The following is a 22,012-nucleotide window of genomic DNA, read 5'->3' as shown; positions in this document are numbered from 1 at the left end:
AACAACCTTCCTCGTTAAGAGCCAAGATGGGTGAGTCTATGAATGTTAAGTGACGGTGTGACGCAGATCTGTCAGGATTTTCTACTCCTAGTTTCACCGTCTATTTTCTATCAGAAGCTAATGCAGGAGATAGGTGTAGGAGACAATTTTCAAGTTCGGCTTGCATGAAAAACTCAGCGACTGATTATTATCATAGATGAGCGTAGAAATGTTTTCAGTGAACCACACCTTTAAAGGAAAACGAAGGATTCTGAGCCTTCGGGTCTGCAGCTGTTCCCTATTGTGGAATTCACAAAGACATTCCTATAAATGCATACATCACCCATTTATTCATTTCAACAACACTAATTCCTCACTAGGGTCACAAGAAGCTGTTGTCAAGCTCTGGCTCATCAGACGAAAGGAAGGGGACACCTAGGATTTGTCTCCTGTCCATCACAAGGACACAGAAACAACCAGTTACATCACTCACACCTAGGGACCACTGGGACTCCAGTCAACCTAACCTGCATGTTTTGGTCGATGGGAGGAAGCCAGAGTACCTGGAGAAAACCCACTCATGCATTGGGAGGATATGCTAACTCCACCTAGAAAGGCTGAAGCTGGGATTAGAAGTGCACCCTTCTTGCTGTGAGGCAACAGCGCCACCAAGCTGCCAGACTTAAACTTTAATACTGAAATATGTCTGTTTATTGTCTTTCTCCTTATTCAGACCAAGGAAGTTTGTGAGGTTTTCATCAGTGAATGAATATCATTTCGGGGTCATGTCTTAACTTTATTATGTAAATGATCAAGACGGAATATAATTTACAACAAAATATAAACTTGAATTAACCTGTGTGAAAAACACGTGATGAAAAAAGTCATACATGTTATAAAGAATTACAGGGCAGGGGCGTGTCCAGGGAGTGGCCTGGGGTAGCACATGCCACCCTTGGAATCTGATTGGCCACCCCAGGTGCCACCACACTAATTTACCTTTAAATAGGCTTTTCATTGTCCACAAAAGGATTGGGGGTAAAACAAAAAAAAGCATAACCATTGGTGCCACCCATGCACAAAGTAGTGCCTCACCTGGGCCACCCCATTTTAAAAGATCTGGACACGCCACTGTTACAGGGTGGAAGGTTTTTCAGTTACGTGTTCGTAACAACACATTGTCTGTTTGTTTGGTTCTTTTCACATAGTTCATCAATTTTATAGTGACTAAATTAGCCTTTTGTCAGTAAAATAATACAAATGTCTGCTGGGTTCCAGCTACTGGAACCAATAATGAAGTTTTCATCTGGACTGAGTAGACAGACTCAGGTCTGGTTTGATGCAGAGACATTTTCCTCCAAATGGTTTGATTCATCTAGACGAAGACATAAACTATGACAGCGTATTTAGGACATGTCCTCATTTTGTTTTCTTCCAGAAGGCCTTCAAAACCATCCTTCAGTGAGTGAGTTAGGTTCGTACTTCACCAGGGTTTAACATTTTCATGGACCTGTTAGTCAGGATTACATTTTCAGAATATATTAGGTGTAAGAGGGAAAAGCAGTCTTCACCCTAGAGCACCAATAAACAGGCGTCTTGCTGTAAATCTGATATTTCACTGACTCCGGCTCCATCTTTAGGTCAAACACACTGCAGCAGGAGTCTTTTCTGCTGAACCTGTGGATGCTTTTGTTCTGCGTTTCATTTTCAGACGATGAGCTTCTGAAGTGGCTGAAACTGAGTGGCTGCTTTGGTCTCCTGCAGAGGTTTGATCAGTCGTGTTCCTGCGTGTAGTTTCTGTTTGGAGAAGCTCTTGAAGTGGGTCTTGTACAGAGCCTGCCCTTTTAAGGACATGATGTTCCTCTGTTAACACGGAGCTGTGCTCTATCGTTGGGCATTTAAAGTCTGGAAACGTCACCGCAGGATTTTTCAGAGCTGTCAGAGTCTGATCCAGGTTTTTCAAGAGAAACATGTTTCTTTCTTGCTCTTTGTGGAGAATCGTGAGGGAGACGCAGCGAGACAGTAGATCTGGTGACGAGGTTCTCCTCAGATCTGTGCAGCTACGGCTCCAAGCAGCGCCTCTTCTTGGACCTTTAGCTGAATTAAGGACAGTTAAGCAGTTCCTCTGGGATTCAAGTGACGAGAGGATGCGGGGTGGACGTTCAGGGGTGGGGTTGATGAGCCTGGGGAGGACGGGGACATCTGGGGACAGGATGTGGCTGGACTCAAATCCAGAAGACCTGCTCATGGATTCTGTTGTCTTTTTCTCCCTTCCTGAAATAAACATGCCTGTGTGTCACGTGCGTGTCGACATAAATTTCACTCAAATGAAACTAAACCAGTGTTGGAAACAGTAGCTGTTGGAAAAAGGGGATGTCTGAGAGAAGAACAAGCTCAGGAAAATACGTACGTGTGCGCTGGAATGAATGATTCGTAAAAGAAAAGCAAGCAGTCGGGTGTGGTGAAGCATGGAGCCGTTTATTCCTCATGCTCAACCACGACAGAAGCACACATCAGAAAATATCCCCTACACGTGGGTTCAAACTGTCAGCTGTGATAAACCTTTTCTGCATTTTAGTGCATTTAGTCATAGAAAACACCATATTTTCAACAAGTAAACCTTTAAGTAAATACTTCAAATCTTCCTGCTTTGTACAGCTCTCAGGCACATGAAAAAATATTGTGCAACATTATAATTTACAGGACTAAACTGAAGAGAGCAACGTGATGCTGAGCGGACACTGATCCCGACGCGCGTGACATTCAGAGCTCTCGTTGACACGAAAACACAGCTGCTTATGTTTTGGACAATTAGCAGACACAACCAAACCAGATAACCACAGGAAGCGTATTGCTATGACTAAACCGAGCGCTCACGATAAATATCTACTGCAATCGACGAGGGGAAAAAGATATTTCTGCCTAGAGTCTGTCTAAACACGGTTACCACTTTCAGAAAAAGAGAAAACCACCACGCGAGTCACAACTGCAGATGTGTTGGTGAGCAGACATGCAAGCGTTCTAGTCCAGAAACAACAAATAACTATCTGGCATGTGCATTTTTATTATATGGTTGAGTATTCATTCCTGTACAGAAAAGCAACTCAGCGATGCAGCAACTGAGAATGTGTGATTATGCTCGGAGAGAAGGAAAACAAAGCAGCACCAGATGTAAAATGTAATGACAAAGTCTTTTTCAGAGGAGCATGAAAGCTGAGGATGGTGGGCTGGAATGCTCGAGCATCGAGAAGAAGAAGAGGCCTCAAGAGTCTTTCTACAGATGGAGGCAGAAGAGCGCTGAAGAAAGGGACAGAGTTCACAGGCGAGTCAGGCTGTCGTTACCGTTCTCCAGGTTCTCGCTGCTCTCGTAGCAGCCCGAGTCCCGTGGAGAGTCTCCCAGGACTCCGCGCCTGTCCAGAAGCAGCTTCTCCTGAGCGCCTCCGGACTGGCTTCGCTCAGGATCACTGCTCCCTGCAACGCACAACATCACCAGCAGGGGTCAGAGTCACATTATTGGGATTTTTGTTTAAATAATTAAGCATAACGTCTAATATCCTAAATGCATGTGTTGAAAATCTGAATTTAAAGCCCTTTTTTTTTGGTTATAAGAGGCTAAATGAGGAAATGTGTAGCCATTACCCACACCCTCAGTTATATTTAATAATCTTTATAAAACAAAAATGGTAAGAAGTCAACATCTGACATGAAACTGATTTGTTTCTGCATGACGAGACCCACCATCGTACTCCTGCAGCAGCTCCACGGCGGTGAGCAGCACGGCTCTGTGTTGAGGGTCGGAGATGCTCAGCTCGTCCAGGTCCTCCTCCTCTAGCAGCTTAAAGGTGTCCAGGTCCTCGTAGCCGTTGAACAGGAAGGTGGGAAGATGCTCCTGTGGAAAAGTGAGGAGGGAAATTTAAGGAATACTGCCAGTCAGTCAAATAGAAACATGCTCAACAGTTCTTTTAGTTGTAAATTAAAGTACTGAAAGACCTTTCATTTGTTCATTTCCGAGAATCTTTTACACATAAAACCAGAAACTGCTGACAGAAACAGAAATGGGAGTCATTAAAGAAACTCAACAGATCCGTAAAAGCTTCCCTTTAAACACAAACACTGGTATCATGTCTTCCTCTGACTCATTAAAAACAAACAGGACACTTTTTTCCAGCGTTCCTCCTTTCAACTTAATTTTAGCTTCGGCGTCCTTGAGCTTCGACCACTCCAGCCCTGTGTTTATGTCCACGTTAGGAAACCGTGATCTGCTCAGTTGTCCACAGCAGGACCTCTAATCACTCGTGCATGTTTACATCAGCTTCTGCTGCATGCGATTTAACTCAAGGACAGGATCCGTCACACCCGATGTCCTAAAATGTCCTTTTTACGTGCTGCAGTAATAGCAGCTGAGAGGGGGGATATTTTTGTTATTTGACCAAAACTTTCTCCACATTTTTAGATCGCTACCTTGAGATTGATGCGGTCGAGCAGCTCCTCCACAGACGTGGGTTTGGGATGCCGAGCCTTTCTCCTCCTGCGCGTCTTTTTGGGTTTCACCTCTTCGTTCAAAACATCCACATAGATGAACTTAAAGGTCCCGACTTTCCCGTTGAGCATCCCCATCCACGTTCCCATCGGGGGCTTGCTGATGATGTCGATGACGTCGCCACTCTGTAACAAAAGGTCAGGTGAGCATGTCTGCACACGCTTCTCTGTGTGATGTGGCGTAGCGGACCTTCAGTTTGAGGGAGTCCGTGTCGTAAGGGCTCGGGGTGAAGTCAGTGTGAACCAGAGCGCGTCCACAGAAAGGCCCTCGGTAGGGCACCTCATCCTCCTCTCCATCCTCCGACTTCACACTCTCCCTGTTGCTGTTGGAGGAGTCGGTGGTGCCAACCGTCTGGCCGCCTACGCAAGTCACAAGATCAAAGGCGTCTGTGTAGCAACTCACAAACTTTCTCACCAGACTGGAGTGCTAAAAGTTACAGTTTTCTGCAAAAGCAAACTCAGCACAACCAGATTGTTTAGGCGCCTTCAAAACAGCGACTTACACATCTGCTGCTCCACACCGGAGTTCAAACTAACACGAAGGCTCTAATCAGCAAACCCACTGACTTACTCATGGAGCTCTGTCCGCTGAGAGAGCTCCTCAGGCTCTCCACGGACCCTCCAGGCTTCAGCTTGGGTTTCTCCGGTGAGATGGTCTGGGGCGACTGGGGGCAGCTGGATACACGGTCTGGGCTCGACTGGGAAACAGCAGGAAACAGGACAGCGTTCTACAAACGGTGGATAATCCTCAGGACAATCAGGGAATTTAAAAATACAATTCCGTATAATACCTGCTCAGAGAGGGAGGAATTATATCTCTTGGATATGTGTTTTCTCATGGTTTCTCTCACAGACTTGACTTTTCTACCCAGAGAGATCCGCGACATCGATGGAGACTTGACCTCATCTCTCACGCCGACACCTCCGTCATTTGTCTGAGTTCGCCCAGAGAAGAAGATACACAGCGTAGGCATGAAGGAGCACATTCCTACTATCAGTGATTTTACTTTGAAACGGCGGTTACATACAGTGTTGTCTCTGTCAGGAGTGAGTGAGTGAACGGAGCGATTGGTCAGGTCGAATCCTCCAAAGCTGCAAGCTCGCTGTGGAAAAAGCAAAACAGATTCAGACTTTTACAGCAGGGTATCTGCAGGTTCATGGGAGCCAAATTTAAGACTTTTTAACACCTTTTTTAAGGCCACTTTGACCAAATTTAAGCTATTTTTTTTAATTAAATTTCTGCTATACTTTCCAGCTATTGCCTGGGACCGGTGTCTACCACGTCGCGAACGTGGGATTAATCATCCAGTTACCATTAAACTTGCACTTCTCCACGGCACAAGCTCCCACTAGCTTAACCAGCTAATGTGCTCATCTAAAAATAGTCCCCTTTCACAACCAACTGAATGTGTACAGTTCCGTTTACGCCAACATCATACGCAAAAAATGCTGAAGACTAACTAGAAATTCACAAAAATGAATAAAATAATCTAGTTTAATGGGTCTTTGGTAATTTAAGACCTTTGGAAACTGTATTTAAGGATTATTTGTAATTTTTAAGGATTTTCAAGGCCTTAAATTTGGAAAAGTAAATTTAAGACTTTTTAAGGACCCGCGGATACCTTGTACAGAATCTAAACTTTAGACTGGGGGAAATCTAAAAAAATAAACCTGGAGCAGATTCATGTCCGTTCTCATTCCTACTCACCCCATGGTGGCTGAGTGAACCCAAAATCCGGTGCCGGAGCTCTCCATCTGTCACAGATCGTGCGATTTGGGGTTCTTCGTCATTGCAGCCTTCCGTTTCAGAGAAAGAAGTGCCCTCGGCCGCCTCCCTCACCTCCCCAGATGCACCGGCCTCCTGGTGAACAGGACTACTGTTGGACTTGCTGACGTTCTGGAGCACCTTCTGGCTGCTCCATGTGTCCATGCTGCTGGAGGATGGGGATGTGGTCAAACTGTCCGAGTCCCTGTCGGGGGTGAGCTGCTTCTGCAGAGCTGCAACCAGCGAGTCTACTGGACAAACTAAGGGATTTCTCTGCACACCCGAGTACAGAGACACACTTGCTTCTGCACATGGAAGGCAGTCTGCGCTTAGGCTCTCTGTGTGGGCAAAGGAAAGGCAGAAAATAATTCATGAGTGAATTTAGGGATCATTTTATCAAAAAAGGCAAAAATAAAACCTGAATCAGTGGAATTATGATGAAAACCTCAGCTGAAAGACAAACATGTGCCATTCGTTCCTGATAAAACAAAACTGACGGTTGTGATGAGTTTAGTACCCTCCACTCCCGTCCTCTTAGGTTCATCGATTCGGATCAGCTTCTTCTTCACTTTCCGAGTTGAGTTGACCAGTTTGTGAAGCCTTCTGAAACTCAAAGAGTCCTCTTCGTCGTCGGACACGTCACAGGGCTGGCAGGAGAGACGAGTACGGACTTTTAGATACGGGAAACGTCAACAAGCAAACAACATTACTGGACTCTTGACAGCTAAATGATACTTTATTAGAGGAATACTATAAGTGAGACAAGTGAAATGTGGACTTTTGTTTGCTACTTTAATAACTTGGCTGCTTTAGAAACTAAACCGCAGTGCGGCTCACGTTGATACCTAACCCATATAATACGTGACAAAGCAGACTAAAAAAAGATGTGAGAAAATGAAGAGAACGCTGCTTAGAAATCACCTCGACCATCATCTAATTTAGAAAGTCTCTAGTGTGTTTTGGCCCACCAAAGCTGACTGAAACATGAACAGAAAATGTACCAAAAAAAAAAAAAGACAGTAGGACTAAGAAGCATAAATGAACTGGAAATATTCTGAATTAAAATTAAAATGACCTCAGTAATATTGTAAACTGATGTATCTTTAAAATAACTAAACTATACAGCATAGCAGAAATGTTAATGCTGCTGCTAGTGGCTCTTTAGGGTCACCATGGTACCCACACACCTGTGAGACATGGGCACGTATGAACCAACACAGTTTACACTGGAGTCAGATGGCAGTCGCTTCGAATTTATAAGATGAACAAGTAAAAAAGTGTCAGAACGCAACTAATTCAGGGCCTGAGCATCAAGACCTGAAGAGTGAATGTGACCTTGGCCGTGTCTAAAGGGTCAGAAGGGTTTCAGGCTCACATTTAAACACACAGTTCATTTACATGCACATCTAGGTCCATCTAAAGTAATAAATTGGGAGAAAACCAATCTCTCAAATTAAGTTTGTTCCACTCCGGTACAGTAGGTGGCAGCATTCTTCCGGTAAGCTTACAGCAAAACAAATGGTAAACAAACGCTGGTGGGAGTGAAGCAGACGACGTTAAAACAGGACAAGCACAACGGCCAAAGGAATGGAAAACAACACTGCAGCTGTTTGATGGTTTTACGCGTGTAACTTTGTGGCGATGATAATATTAGAAGACCGCTTCTATGGTCTCATCATTTCTGGAAGTTCCCGGTACAAGCTCGACTGAGCTGTTTACATGCAGAGGCAGTCCGGTTCCTTTTACATTATCTGGGTGATGCAGCACAATTAGAACCAGTTCACCTTCAGTAGACTCAAGGTTGGTGTATGCTTGACGCGTCCGCGAGGTCCGCACGGCTCCGCGCGGAAAAATTGTGTCATTTTAACAACCACGCCCCTCCACCTGGCCTCCGCCAAACTTTCCGCACCGCGCACCTAGGAAATTTTCTAACCACGCGGACGGTCGAACACGGAAAAACATGGCGGACTGGCAAGAACTAGTAAGGCAGAGGTTCGTAAATACAGACATTTGTATGATTCAGCTCTCAGAGATCACCGTGATCAACATGTTGTTAATAATTCTTGGAGAGAAATAGCTCGCACTGTCGGAAAAGACGAGGACGCTGTTAAAAAATGCTGGAATGCCATGTTGTAAACAACAGTAATTTCTACTTCTACTATGGTGTAGTGTTGGATGCATGCCGTAGAGCTCCACGCTGCCCCGTTCAGTTTGCGAGAATATTGGCTCACCGCAGAGACGAGCCGCACAAACCATAAACGCTGCGAGTTGTGAAGCGCGTTCCATCCGCGAGCCGCATCACCAAGCGGAACGTGAATGTGTCAAGCATAAACCAAGCTTAATGTGTTCACGCGCCTTTAAAAAACAGACTTCAGTCTATTCAGGGCAAAAGTTTGGTTTTCTGATGCGTATGTAAATGCACTGACAGAGCAAAGAAAAACAAACATCATGAATGTTAAAAATGTGCCCTGAACCTGAGCCCCCTAATCACCCCACCCATGCATAAAAGAGCTGCGCCATGCATAACAGGGCCCTCAGCTGAATCCACCGCTCACTGAAGCACAATAGGGGGTTAGCGCTTTGACAGCGATGAATAGAAGTCCACCCGCTGCCCTGTGGCTGGGAACGGGCCCTGAGCTGCAGGGCTTTAGAGGGCCTCGGTTCATCGCTGGGACAGGGACAGAAGCAAAGAGAGGGGCACTGTCAACAGCTCAGCAGCCTTGGCAGGGTACATCTGAGGCCTTCAACCAAAGCATGCAGCTGGAGGTTGTGATTCAGCAGGAAACAGCAGTTGGTGCCGAAACTTACGGTGCAGCTGAACGACTCGTTTGTGCAGGGGATGGAGGAATCCGGCGACTCCACGAGCTCAGATCTGCAACTTTGTCTGTTTTGAGTCTCAAACTCTTTCAGCTACAAAAAAAATAAAAAAAATAAATAAATAGTGGTTATTCAGCAACAGGGCCCACTGTGATCACCCTTACTCTTGAACAGGGATGGAATACTAACTGGTGCAGATTACTTTTATAATCCCAAATTCTTAAAGTTGCTATAAATCCACTGATGAATTTCTTTAATGTGATTGTCACCTTGCAGTTTATCTACAATGCATCTGAAGATATTTTACACTGTACTGGACTATGAATTCCTACCCTTGCGAGGGCCTCCTCTATAGAGATCATGTTCTCCTTCACCATCATCATCAGCTGAATGCGCTCTTCGTCACTCATGGTGATTTCACTGGCCACAAATCCAACATCATCACCTGCAAGAAATGAAAACTTCAAATCAAACTCTGCTCGTCAAACAACGGCAAAAAGACACGTGTGCAATGTATTACTGGCCTTTTGACGTCTGACGCATCGCTCCTTTCTGCGACTTACGAAAACTTTGCCAGAAAGACTTGCTCTTTCTCTTTGCATCCCATTTTCCTGCAAAGTTTCATCATTTCAAATGCCACTGCTGTCATCAAACAATTATGAATAGTTTGTATATTTTCATGTTAACGAGTCCTTCTTCTTACCTCCTGATCCATCATCGGAGCTGGATTTGTGGACAGGAAACCTGCAAACCAAACAGGATATTTACCCCATTTAAGAAGTTTTAGTAAGAAATCAGACCCGTGCTCGAATCAGTACCTGCTATCCAAAACGACCTTCTTCATTTTCCCTGCTCTTCCACCATCGCACTCATCAAGTCATTCTACATTTGCATCAGATTCGCAAAAACAAAAAAGACGGAGCAGTGTGCGCTGCACCTCGTGACTATAGCGCAGGCGATTTAAAGCAGTGAAAACAGATGAAGCCGACTGGCTGATGAACTGAGGTCAGGGCTCTCTGGCCATCTCTGGAACAATGGAGCCTTTTACTGGTTCTGCTGGGGCTTCACAGCAGCAACGTGTCTCTGCATTCCCCTCCCTCCCTCTCTGTCTGTCTGTCCATCTCTCTCTCAGGGCTGTTTGTTGTTTATCTGTCAAAGCCTTTGAGTCAGCTGACCCCATCACTATATAAGTCTGCAGACAGATACGTCTTCTGTTTGTGGTTTAGAAGTTAGAGTAACTTTGTTCACCAAGATCTTCTAAAAATAATCCTGCATTTCAGGTTTGTTTTGACAAGAATGTATGTCATCTGCAAACAGAATATAATGACTTAGGAGGGGTTTATAAATGGGTTTTTGTTTGAAACTAAAGTGCTGTTACTAATTATTTGCCTCCTTTCAAATTAAATTAGATTTTGCTTGTTTTCTAACTAAAATGTTTAAGACAAAAAAAAACTGTAAATATAAAGAGCAGTTTTCAAATGTATTAAAGGTGGGGTAGGTGGCGTTTGGAGCACTTTTTTATTTTTTACCATATTGCTCTCTTCACATAGTGATTGCAGCCAATAAATGACCATCTATTTAGTTTTACTCCAGATGTAACGAGGCAGGCACCTTCCAGAAAGTTCTCGTCTCTTCTGTCGACTGAATGCTTGCCCTAAAATTAGAGGTGCGAATCATCACTTGACTCCCGATTTGATTCGATTACAATTATTGGGTCAACGATTCAATTCGATTCGATATCCCGATGCATCATGATGCATCACGATTATTTCATATTGATTTGTTTTCATCTATAAATAGAAGATGTCAGATAATTGCTTTTTATTTATTTTTATCAAAAACGTTAATTGACACAACCTGCCATCCCTCAAAAGCTCTCCATTCACAACAGGTTAGGACAAAACATTTTAAACATTTAAGATTTAACAAAGTAAAACAATCTGGTTCCTTGTTCAACACCACGCCTCAGGCTGAGAAAAACACGCTTTGCAAAATCTCACAAAATCTAAAAAAGTACTGAAAACCTGCAGGACACATAATGTAATAATAAAATCCATAATGGGTTCATATATGAGTGTTTAATGTCACTGAGCAGCTTTAGAGTAAAATATTTATGCCGCAGTTGAAGGGTGTCAAAATGACACCAAATGAAATGTTTGACTTAGTTTGTTATTTTATTTGAACCCAGCGGTTCATTTCTGAAGTGTTGGAGAATGAATCAAGTTCTGTTTGATGCAGAAAACAATAAAACATAAAACTAATTCTACACTTCCAATAATATTTAAGATGTGTGTTTTATTCTTTCTGATAACACCAGCAGAAGGCTGTGGGCTGGATTAGGATTAAATTACCCAGCTGATGGATCTCCTTCACTAACCAGCTAACTACAAACCTTTCCACTAACCTGTCCTGTGTGACCCTCACCATGTGACCCTCATGTCCATGCTGTCTCTGAGGAGCAGACAGGAGACAAGATCTCCTGTAACCTAAAATGAACCAAAGCTTCCTCCAAACTTCTCTTTAAGCTGAATTTAACATCAGTTCATCATCATGAAACAAAAGAATAAAGTGGAACGAGAACTTCTATCTTCTGTTTCTCTCTCCTTTTAACTTCTCCGTGTCCCTAAATAAAAGACAGATGATCACGCTGCAGCCGCCGTCACTGACCCCGCTCCCTCCCCAAGACCGGATCTCCCAGCATCACAACACTCGGTCTGACTGAGCGCTTCCAGGAGAAATAATAATGAAATTATGAAAATAATGCGTGTTTGGAGCATCGGTTTGGAGGAGCGTCCTCCGATCCTCCCTCTCTCCCTCTCTCAGTCGCTGATCGAGCGAGCGGAGCGTGCTGCGTGACAACCTGCTCAATTAACATAATTCACGGGCCAAATCCAACAGAACCGGTCGGGCTGATTCGGTTCTGGTTCAGTCTCAGGTTACAACTCCAGCGCTCAGCCCTGCAGTACCACATGAAGGCGGAACAATACTTGGTAAATGTGGAGGACACTTACTCTGACAGATTTGGATGCTGCGCTGGTACCGCTGTTAAAAAAACAAAACTACATTCCACTATAATCGGTTATGGCGTACTCTTCTACGATGCAGAATCGTTTATGTCCGCATCCAGATGCATCGATTATTTGATTATTTTCCTCAGCTCTACCTAAAATCATGGACATCTTCATGGTGGTACTTTGATAAATGTGAGACGAGCTCTTGTTTGTTTTGGTCAGCAGAAGTTTTGGCGATGGGACACGAGAGCGTTTTTGCACCATGTTTTTCTTATGAATCATGATCTCCTACCATCTTTATGCAGATGACATCCAACTGTACATCTCCTTTAAGCCCCATGAGATGTCTAAGCTGCAGCTGTTACACTCCTGCTTAGACTCTATCAAAACCTGGATGGCTGGGAGCTTTCTACAGCTGAATGAAGAGAAGACTGAGATCCTCATCTGTGCCCCAGACAAGCTGGTTCCCAAAGTCAGAGACTCTCTTGGTCAGCTTGCTTCTCACACCAAACCCTCTGTCAGGAATCTTGGTGTGACCTTTGACCCAGCTCTCACCCTGGATTCTCATGTCAGTTCTCTTGTTCGCTCTTCCTTCTTCCATCTCAGGAACATTGCTAAGCTGAGTCCCATTCTGTCCCGCTCTGAACTTGAGACAGTTATCCACACCTTCATCTCCTCACGCTTAGACTACTGTAACTCTCTTTTCACGTGTCTGAGCAGAACCTCCCTGAACCGTCTACAGGTGGTTCAGAATGCCTGTGCTCGGCTTCTGACCAAGTCCTCCAAACACACCCACATCACCCCGCTTCTCCTCCAGCTTCACTGGCTGCCAGTCAACTTCAGGGTTCATTTCAAGATCCTGGTTCTGGTCTATAGGGCCTTACATGGACAAGCACCATCTTACATTGGTGATCTTCTTAGTCCCTACACCCCCAGCAGGTCCCTGAGGTCCAGTGATCAAAGCCTACTGGTTGTGCAGAGCACCAGGCTAAAGACCAGAGGTGACAGATCATTTGCTGCTGTGGCCCCCAGACTCTGGAACTCTCTCCCCCTGAGTCTGAGATCAGTGGACTCAGTGGTCTCCTTTAAAAAGCAGCTGAAGACTCACTTGTTCAAGCTGGCTTTTGTATGACCTTCTTCAACCACTCTCTCTTTATTCTGCTCTCCCCACCTATTCCACCTTCCTCAGGATCCACTGATTTCCCTCTTTCCTACTCACTCTCTCTCTTTCTTAACATTTTTTAATCACAATTTTCTATTTTTTGCTCCTTTTAAATATATTTTTAAACATTTTCTAAATTATTTTCACATTTTTACATTTTTTGTTTTTGTGAAGCGCCTCGTGATTTTTATCTTGAGAGGCGCTGTAGAAATGATATTTTCTTCTTCTTTCCTCTTCTTCTTTAACCTTAACCTGTCTCAAATGAATTTATAATTGCATTTTATTTACTCAGGTTATCTTTGTCTGGTACTGAAGCTGATTTGTGAATTATAAACATTTAAATCTTACAAAAAAAAAAGGAAAAAACTGAACAAATTTATAAGGAGAAACTTTTTATAAAATCTTCACACATTAGCTTTGTTCAAAAATAAGTAACTAAAATAAAAACTGTAAAATCAAAAAGCCTAAAAACTACTTATGTTTCCATTGATGGATTATATTTGAGTACCACAAGGGGGCAGTGTGAGTCACTTGTGACTATATTACAGCTTTATTCTCAGTGGGATTGTCTCACTAGTACCTCCCAGTACTATAAAAACTCCTAATAAAAGCAACATGCTGCATTCTTATTACTCACAACATAAATCTTTTCTCCTCATTCAGCTTTCCAATGACAAAACATGACTAATCTATAAAACTCTCCAGAACAAACAAAGGAGGGAAGGAAGGGTGAAGGTCACACTTCCAAATGCTTCATAAGTGTGACATGGGGTCAGCAGGAAGGAGAGGAAATGCACGCGTCCATGGTGGTGACACAGATAACCCAGAAACCCAGTCTGGATCTTCTCCCCAAGTGACAGGATGTCAATAAATCTAAAATCTACACTTCAGATATCTGAAATCATCAAGACCACCTGAGGATATTTACAGATTTACTATAACTTTTTTTGTTTTCTTACCTTCGATTTGTTTCTGGAGTCGACATTTCACTGCTGAGTCCAAGAGATTCCTTAAAAAGATAAAACATGAATGTTTATACATAAAAACACCTCAGGGTGAAAAATTGTTCCACTTCCCAATTATTAATATATTTTATCAGCAGCAAAATGCCCTAAATCATATTTAATCTTCCATCATTTGGTCCTTTTTGGTACACGGTGTAATAAAGATTTGTTTTTACCTTTTTTGCTAACAAGTTTTGGCTAACTCTGTAGCCTTCCTCAGAATTAGCCGAAACTTGTTAGCATTGTACCAAGAAGAGGCAAATGATGGAATTTGATAAACAATGCAAAACAAACAAACCAAAGCTGTTTCGTCTTATTTAACAATCCGTGTATGAGTTTCAGGTCTCCATCTGAACTGTACATGCTTCTCATGTTTTCTGCTTGTGATAATCGTGATGAAGGGAGCTCTCAGCCTCTTATCTGCTGACACACAGAGGAGGAAACAGCCTCCTCTCAGGGTCTGACACATTCGGATTTGGACGCTCACCTGAATCTGGGAGCGGAGACGTGGTGATGTGGCCGCTGAGTCAACTTTTCCCTGAAACACGGAGGAAGTGGAGGAATAAATTACAGCCTTGTCACTAAATTATAACACTGAGCATATTCATTTGGCTGAGATCACACCATGATCCAATAATGAACTTGTAATGAAACCTTTAACATACGCTACACAAAATAAAACAAAAATGCAAGTGAATGAATTTATTTTAAGATAAAGTTTCAAAGATAGGTAATTATGAGAGAAAAATAAACCCTACACCTGTGTGACCTGAGGTGACATTTGAGTTCTTACTGAGCTGATAAAAAAGTGAAATATTACATTCAGTTGTTTTAATATATATTTGTTGTTTTTTTAACAATGTGCAATATTTATTTTTATTAATTGTTCTTAGCTAAATAATCTATGTTACACTCAATTTTTCTATTGAAATGTTTTATTAAACAATAAATATGGCATGAAATTATCTGTGCAACTGGTATTTTAATACTACAATCTGCAATATCAGAATCAGAATCAGATAGCTTTATTGCCAGCACTCCAGCGACCCAGAGCATAGGAACGTGACTCCACAGCACAACCTGACCAAGGTTACACACACATGTAGACAGAACAGATACAGGCAGACCACGAGAGCAGCCAAACGGCGCTCATTTCAATTAGATGAAAAGGGGATTACATGAGGATAAATTGGGGGAGGGATAAAAAGGCATACCAGAGTTACTCCCAGCAGGGCGTAGCTTTACTATGCAAAAAAACCGCCTCAAACATATAAGCACGAACATCACAGTTCACAACATGACTCCGATAGGAAGGCCGGGGGGGGGTCGGGTTTTCACAGCATCTGTCTGCATTCCTTCGTGGGGGTTTGTTATTGGCATTCACAAGGCTGCCATGGCATCAGATTCGGATAACAAGACTTTGTTTGGGTCAGGCAGAGATAATTTTGCTCTCTGCCTTCAAGTCTGTTACTGATCATTCAAGTCCTCCAGTGAAGCCAATTTAGGTTTTAAACATCTCCACACCGTCCGGTGACCCTCTCCGAGATGACATCCATTTTGCTCACTGATACCGGTAATGCAGCTAGAACGATGTCCAGCTTACGATTCACCTCGTGTATCGTCCCAGTCTGTAACGTCCCGACACGAACAGTGTTCTCCGTGTGTGCGAGTCGCCCTCCAATCGCTCCCGTCTTCCCAAATTTCCAGAAAACCAGATATCCTCCCACTCCAATCAGAAGAAATCTAGTGATCATCAGGCCAAACATCCACACATCTTCGACATCCTCAATGGACAACTGGGAGAGGCATACGATCCTCCATTCTTTCCAGGAATTGAGCATATACCCTGCCGGATGTGTCTCTTGCGGGCATGCGGGAGCCCCCTGCTCCGTTGTCATCGTTGAAAAAATCTTATCAATCGCATTGAATGACCAATTAATTAGATCCATTTCTAAAAAATAGGGTTTTTCAGGAGAAGTGCAGAGAGGCGCTCTGTGGGCAGACAGGACAAGGAGCCTTCGGAAAAAAAGACAAGGGAGCAAAAAGGGAAGCGTCTGTACTCTGTGGGTGCCAGAAGAGAAGTCTTTGTAAAATTCTTCTTTACACAAGACTAATTTTAAATGTATTTGTGCAATTATTGTTTTTTATAATTACAATGGGCAATGTAACAATTTTCATGTTTGTCATTCTAAAAAAAAGCATTAGTAGCATATTTGCAGTCATTTTATTGTGCAATTTTTGTTTTAAAACATTTTTGCAATGCATTGCAATGTTTGATTTTTTTTCTTTAAGCTATGCAAATAGGAAAATTACAAGTAATTTCATTGTGTGATTAACTATGTACGGTAATGTGAAATTTTACAGATTTGATTTTTAATGATGCCAATTGCATATTTTTTGCACACTTGTTGTTGAAATAGCTGCTTAAACAATGGAATTAGGAATTGTTGTACTTGTTTTTTCCTTCATGCTACGTAGACATTCAAACTATATAAATTGCAATATTTCATTTTTTTTAATGTGCAATTTTACTGTTTATGTTTCTGGTTTAAAAAGCACAAATAGAAAAATACTTTAATTCTCTTGTGCAGGTGTTGCTTTTATCATTATATTGATTATATCATATAACCTCATTATATTATATTGTATTGTATTATATTTTATTATGTTTATGTTTATTTATTTAGCAGACGCTTTTATCCAAAGTGACTTCCAATTTATAACCTGTAAGGGCATGTTGTGATCTGTGGGGGAAACCGGATTACCCGGAGGAAACCCACGCATGCATGGGGAGAACACGCAACTCCACGCAGAAAGGTCGCAGCCGAGTTTCGAACCACCACCCAGCCCATATTATATTACATTATCCATCCATCCATCCATCCAGGGTCGCGGGGGGGTGGGGGGATGGAGGGTGCCCATCTCCAGCAGTCAACGGGCAATCAGGCGGGGTACACCCTGGACAGAGAGCCGTCCATCGCAGTGCAACACAGAGACACACAGGACAAACAACCATGCACACTCACACCTGAGGACAATTTAGACAGGCCAATCAACCTAACAGTCATGTTTTTGGACCGTGGGAGGAAGCCGGAGTACCCGGAGAGAACCCACGCATGCACAAGGAGAACATGCAAACTTCATGCAGAAAGATCCCAGGCCGGGAAGCGAACCCAGGACCTTCTCGCTGCAAGGCAACAGCTCAAACCACTGCGCCACTGCGCAGCCCTATTATATTATATTATATTATATTATATAAGGTTGCCTTGCAGTCAGCTGGTCAGTTCATTTGCTGCTCATGAAATCACACAACACATGTTGGTCTCTCGTCTCAAGTTAAATTTTCTTACTTTGTATTGTGTGCTTTTATTTCTATTGGTATATTTGCTATTGAAATGATGTAAATTTCCTTGATAAAAGACAAACACAAGTTTTATTCATTCACATTGTGCTATTCAGGGCAGACAAAAACTGGGTATTAATGAGGCTTCCAGTCTTTATCCCAGCCTGCCTCCCACAGCTTTAAGATGTAAATTCATCTTATGTGCTTCAAAACAACTGAAGTCTTCCCAGCTTAACAAAAAGAAGTAGAAAACTTAAAAACGGTCAGTTTACCATGTCTGTGTCTTGTACTACTTTACGTTTACGTAGCTCCTCCATCCTTTCACACACGTCGCTGATAGAGGTGCCGTAATACTGAGAGTACTCCTGAGCCAGTTCATCAAGGTTCCCCACGGAGCCATCCTGCAACAGATAAAACACACGGACGTCTCAACTGATGATAACAGAGAAACAAAAGTCCCCCGGAGCCAGAGCAGGGTGGCAAACGGCAGGTCACCCCTGCCAACACAGACCACTGTCATGATAACCTGTCGTCTGGCACGTCAGCTCCGTCACCGGCAGGAAAACACACGCCAGATAAAATACCAGGTGAGTAAAAAAAAGCCCGGGGACATCATGCTGTGATACAGTCATCTTCCTGCTCAGTGATCCCTTCCACCTCCTCAGTGACCCCCACAAACACACACACCGTGGGGAGAAGAGGCATCGTGTGACGCAGCTACAAGACTCTTGACTTGACTGGAGAGGCCTTGGGTTCAGTCTGCCATAAATCACAAGAAGTAGGCGCGCACGCGCACACACACGCACACACACACACACAAACACACACACGCACGAGAGCATCTCCATCTTTAGTTTCCTTCAATTGTATTGCCAGCCTCTTCTGAGTCTCTTCCTGTGTGAGACGCTTATAAATCTCAGGATTTTTGCTGAGTATCAAACTATCAACTGATGCTGATACTTTAGAACCAAGTTCCTCCATCAGGTCAAACGAGAAGCAGTAAACATCACACCAGGGAGTTGTTTCCCAGGTCAGTATCTTCCTCAAAGACACTTTCTCACGTCAACTCAGGTCTTTGGATTGAATGGTTACAACTCATGAGCTCCAGATGTGTGACATCAGAATCTACCGGGTCCAGCACAATAGGGCAAAACGACATCAACAACTGCTCAGGGGGTAGGGAGGAGGAGGATTCACATGCAGTTTATGAGCTCGGATTTCTGCATAATCCAATTAGAACTGACAAAGCTCCTTAGGTGTGAAACTAAAAGTCTTATAGTTACTAAGAAGTCCAGGAGGCTGAGACGGTTAAGGGGCTCAGCACTGATGTTATCTGGTGGTGGAATGATGAACATAACAAGCCCACAAACAGGGTCTATCTCCTAATCCCTGCTTCTAAAGATCTCACCATGAAACCAAACATTTCAGCATCCAAACAAAAAAATGATACATTTGCTTTTTGTTTCTATCAAGCCACATTTCCGATTTCCCAGTATTAATAATTACCTTTCAGCTGGTTTGTGTCCCTGCAGACGTCTGAGTGGATAAACAGCTAATCTGCTGTTATATTTAACGCCTGCTCGTTAACTTTGTCACAGTGGTAGTTAGCAGGAAGTCTGTTTTTAGTGGTTTTAGCCTGAAAACAGCTGCCTGCTGTGTTAGAAAACAAAGTCCTGCCATGGTGAACGGAAACCAAAAGGAAAGCTGAACGGTAAGAAAAAAAAACTACATTTAATTAAAGGATAAGATGGACTGCAGAGTTGGTGATGTGTGTTTTAACTGTAAGACTGACACCATTACAGTTAATTAGTGTGTGTGTGTGTGTCCTGGAAATTAATTCTTACTATAAAAAAAAACTTCCACCTCACCAGATTACTGCTTCTTTTCTTTCTTTTTAAACACACCCAGATATATTTTTTAAAAATCACTTTTTTTTTTACATTCCAGAAGATTTAAAAATGATATCCAAGACAGTTTCTGGTTAGAAAACGCTGCAAGTTAGCTTGAATGCAGGCCTAAAAGATAAATAAATCATGTTCTTCACTAGCCCGTCTCAGACGATGCTTCCTGTCCAGGATCTACACGTGTTGCACCTCTGTGATCATCTGAGAGCGTCAACGCGGATTAGGAGTTCCAAGATGATTTCTGTGGTATGAAAAGCGAATCTGGGACAAATTTCACTTTTACTGTTACATTCCAGAGAGGAACTAACAAGAGGATCACAGACCTCCTCTGCCACACATTATATGTCCCTCAGTGCTGCTGAGTCATCCTCCAGGCCCATTTGGCTCCGTGGTCCCGGTTGCATGCATATAAAGCACATGTAGTCCTTGTTTTTCCACTGAGGCCTTACACTTCAGGGTAGATTAAAAAAAACTAGCTGCTGATGTGAAGCACTGCTGGTTTTCAAACAGCAGCCTGTTGGTTATGCTTTTTCTTAGGAAGATTGGAGATCCTCAACCAATCAGAGGAGTCGAGTACTCCCCTGCTTCCCTATCAGGGCTGCTTTTGGGAGTAAACCTCCACTCTGGCCCTGGTTGCCTTTCCACTGTGTGCCATACCTCTCACCTCATTGCTACTGGCAACAGGCTGTTGTTTTATCACATTTTCTGCCCTCATAATAAAAGGTGCCCTATGAAATCCTCTATCCATGAAAATATGCCAAAAACAGGACGAGACAGGAATAACGAGAGGACGACACCAAGCACAGGGACGGAGCGACCAGACAAACACCTTGTGTTACCAATAATCCTTTGCTACATTCATAAACTGCTCCATAGATTATTATCATCTTTGTACCCTGAAGTTGTGTAAATGCTACAGCCCTCTGTAAAACTCTGAGCTCGCTCTCGTCGTTGTCAGAGGAGTCTGTGACTGGTCCAAATGTGCAGAGAAGAGGCCCATTCATTTAAGTAAATAACGTGCCCCCTGGTCAAAATGTGGCCTGAAAAATCTGGCTGCTTTTCATATTTGCGAGGAGCCCAGCAGTGCGCCTGCAACGGCCACTGATGCACATAAACGGCTCATTGTAACACAGCCGCATGATATTAGAATGCTCCCAGCACTTATTAGACACAGTTTGTGTGTGCACGTCTGCATCACAGGATGCAGATTCTTCTTTAACGTGTGAAGTCTGCATCTCTGTGAAGCCTCGAGTTTACGTCTGCTGGCGTCTGAAGCAGAACTGCAGCACGAGGCATCGACCTTGAAAGGGAAAGTGTGGTGTCACATTTCTCAGGAGATCAGCAAACTGACAGAGACAAAAGGACCGGCGTGGCCCGGTGTTTTTACAGGGTCTCTGTCTCGCCTTTGGACAAACACACCGGGGTCACGGATCATCAAACACTCAGAAAAGTTCCTTCTAAGTCTGGCTTTGACAAGAAAATGTAACTGTTGAAAATAAAGAAAAGAAAAAATGAATTACTGTAAATTCCACATCTGGACAGATGTAAAGCACCTTTTTTTTAGTTAAACAAACCAGTTAAAGGGCTTCTAATATAACCAGCCGTCCTCATCTGGCAAAGATTCGTCCACTGGCTAAAACTTTTAACTTTGAATCTGCCTCACCATCCAGCATCATCCCTGAACACACCAGGACAGAGAGCTCTATAAGTCTGTGAGATCTGAAGCAATCCTGTAAATATTTTCCTGTAAATCGAATAACTAAAACACACAAACGGATCAAAACGCAATTCCCAACTTTCCTAAAACTCCCCCGAGCCTCCGGCTCTAAACCAGAGGACCAGGGTCCAAACACAAAAATACACTCACCACAAAAGCCAGACATCTGGCTGCCAACAGAGGCGATCCAGCAGTCCCACCACAGCTCTGTGAAGTGAAAAGCTCCTTTGCAAACTTAACTGGCTAACAGGGTGAAAGACAACACATCCTGCAGTGAAGGAGAGGGGAGGGGTGTTAAAGGCGCATAATTTAGAAAGAGTCTGGTTGAGGGGAGGTTGGGAGTTTTGCAACCGCTGCTGCTGGGTGGGGCTCTCCTCTCTCCAGCTGTGGCCCACGGGAACCGACTGACTCACGCAAACTAACTACCACCTCTCAGTGTCCAAAAGTGTTACTACATCTGTATGGAGTCAGATGGAGATGGACAGAGTTTTCATTCTCTGTTGATTTTTATTATAAATCACTAAAAATGCTAAGCTAATATATGAATTCAGGCTTAAAAAAATGAGGTAAATTTATTTTCCACCGGGTTTAGAGAATCTCTGACTCAGATCTTCTGATTCTGATTCATCTAAAAAAAATTGCAATTATGTTTTTATTTTGTTAATAATTTTTATTGTAATTAGCTTTTGGATTTGGGATATTTGTCCATTGGGTCCCAGCTGTAGCTGTTGGACAGATGGCTTCACACTGAGCTCTAGAAAACAAAAACTA

The 22,012-nt window shown here is 43.2% G+C and overlaps 1 protein-coding gene across 2 annotated transcripts in view; it reads right to left on the bottom strand.

Annotated features, from left to right (window-relative positions):
- Window positions 1–952: 952 nt before the first annotated feature.
- The window catches only part of sash1b (SAM and SH3 domain containing 1b), a 90,714-nt gene continuing 69,654 nt past the window's right edge, over window positions 953–22,012 (bottom strand). The window contains exons 1-18 of one of the 2 annotated variants that reach the window (XM_070547058.1): window positions 21,392–21,530; window positions 17,893–18,021; window positions 14,765–14,815; window positions 14,233–14,282; window positions 9,804–9,844; window positions 9,625–9,711; window positions 9,433–9,545; window positions 9,092–9,193; window positions 6,801–6,930; window positions 6,227–6,621; window positions 5,547–5,621; window positions 5,310–5,453; window positions 5,090–5,216; window positions 4,709–4,878; window positions 4,441–4,644; window positions 3,718–3,868; window positions 3,322–3,450; window positions 953–2,253 (exon numbers count right to left, since the gene is read on the bottom strand). In XM_070547058.1, the coding sequence (XP_070403159.1) occupies window positions 1,616–2,253; window positions 3,322–3,450; window positions 3,718–3,868; window positions 4,441–4,644; window positions 4,709–4,878; window positions 5,090–5,216; window positions 5,310–5,453; window positions 5,547–5,621; window positions 6,227–6,621; window positions 6,801–6,930; window positions 9,092–9,193; window positions 9,433–9,545; window positions 9,625–9,711; window positions 9,804–9,844; window positions 14,233–14,282; window positions 14,765–14,815; window positions 17,893–17,937 (2,652 nt within the window). In that variant the 5' untranslated portion in view covers window positions 17,938–18,021; window positions 21,392–21,530 and the 3' untranslated portion in view covers window positions 953–1,615. Of the gene's footprint in view, window positions 2,254–3,321; window positions 3,451–3,717; window positions 3,869–4,440; window positions 4,645–4,708; window positions 4,879–5,089; window positions 5,217–5,309; window positions 5,454–5,546; window positions 5,622–6,226; window positions 6,622–6,800; window positions 6,931–9,091; window positions 9,194–9,432; window positions 9,546–9,624; window positions 9,712–9,803; window positions 9,845–14,232; window positions 14,283–14,764; window positions 14,816–17,892; window positions 18,022–21,391; window positions 21,531–22,012 lie in introns of those variants that run through there. The other variant, XM_070547057.1, reaches the window with a different exon arrangement.

This window comes from Nothobranchius furzeri, chromosome 18 (genome assembly GCF_043380555.1).
Source record: "Nothobranchius furzeri strain GRZ-AD chromosome 18, NfurGRZ-RIMD1, whole genome shotgun sequence".
NCBI classification, from domain to species: domain Eukaryota; kingdom Metazoa; phylum Chordata; class Actinopteri; order Cyprinodontiformes; family Nothobranchiidae; genus Nothobranchius; species Nothobranchius furzeri.
The sequence above is the reverse complement of the archived record's forward strand: the minus strand, read 5'-3'. Positions and strand labels throughout refer to the sequence as shown.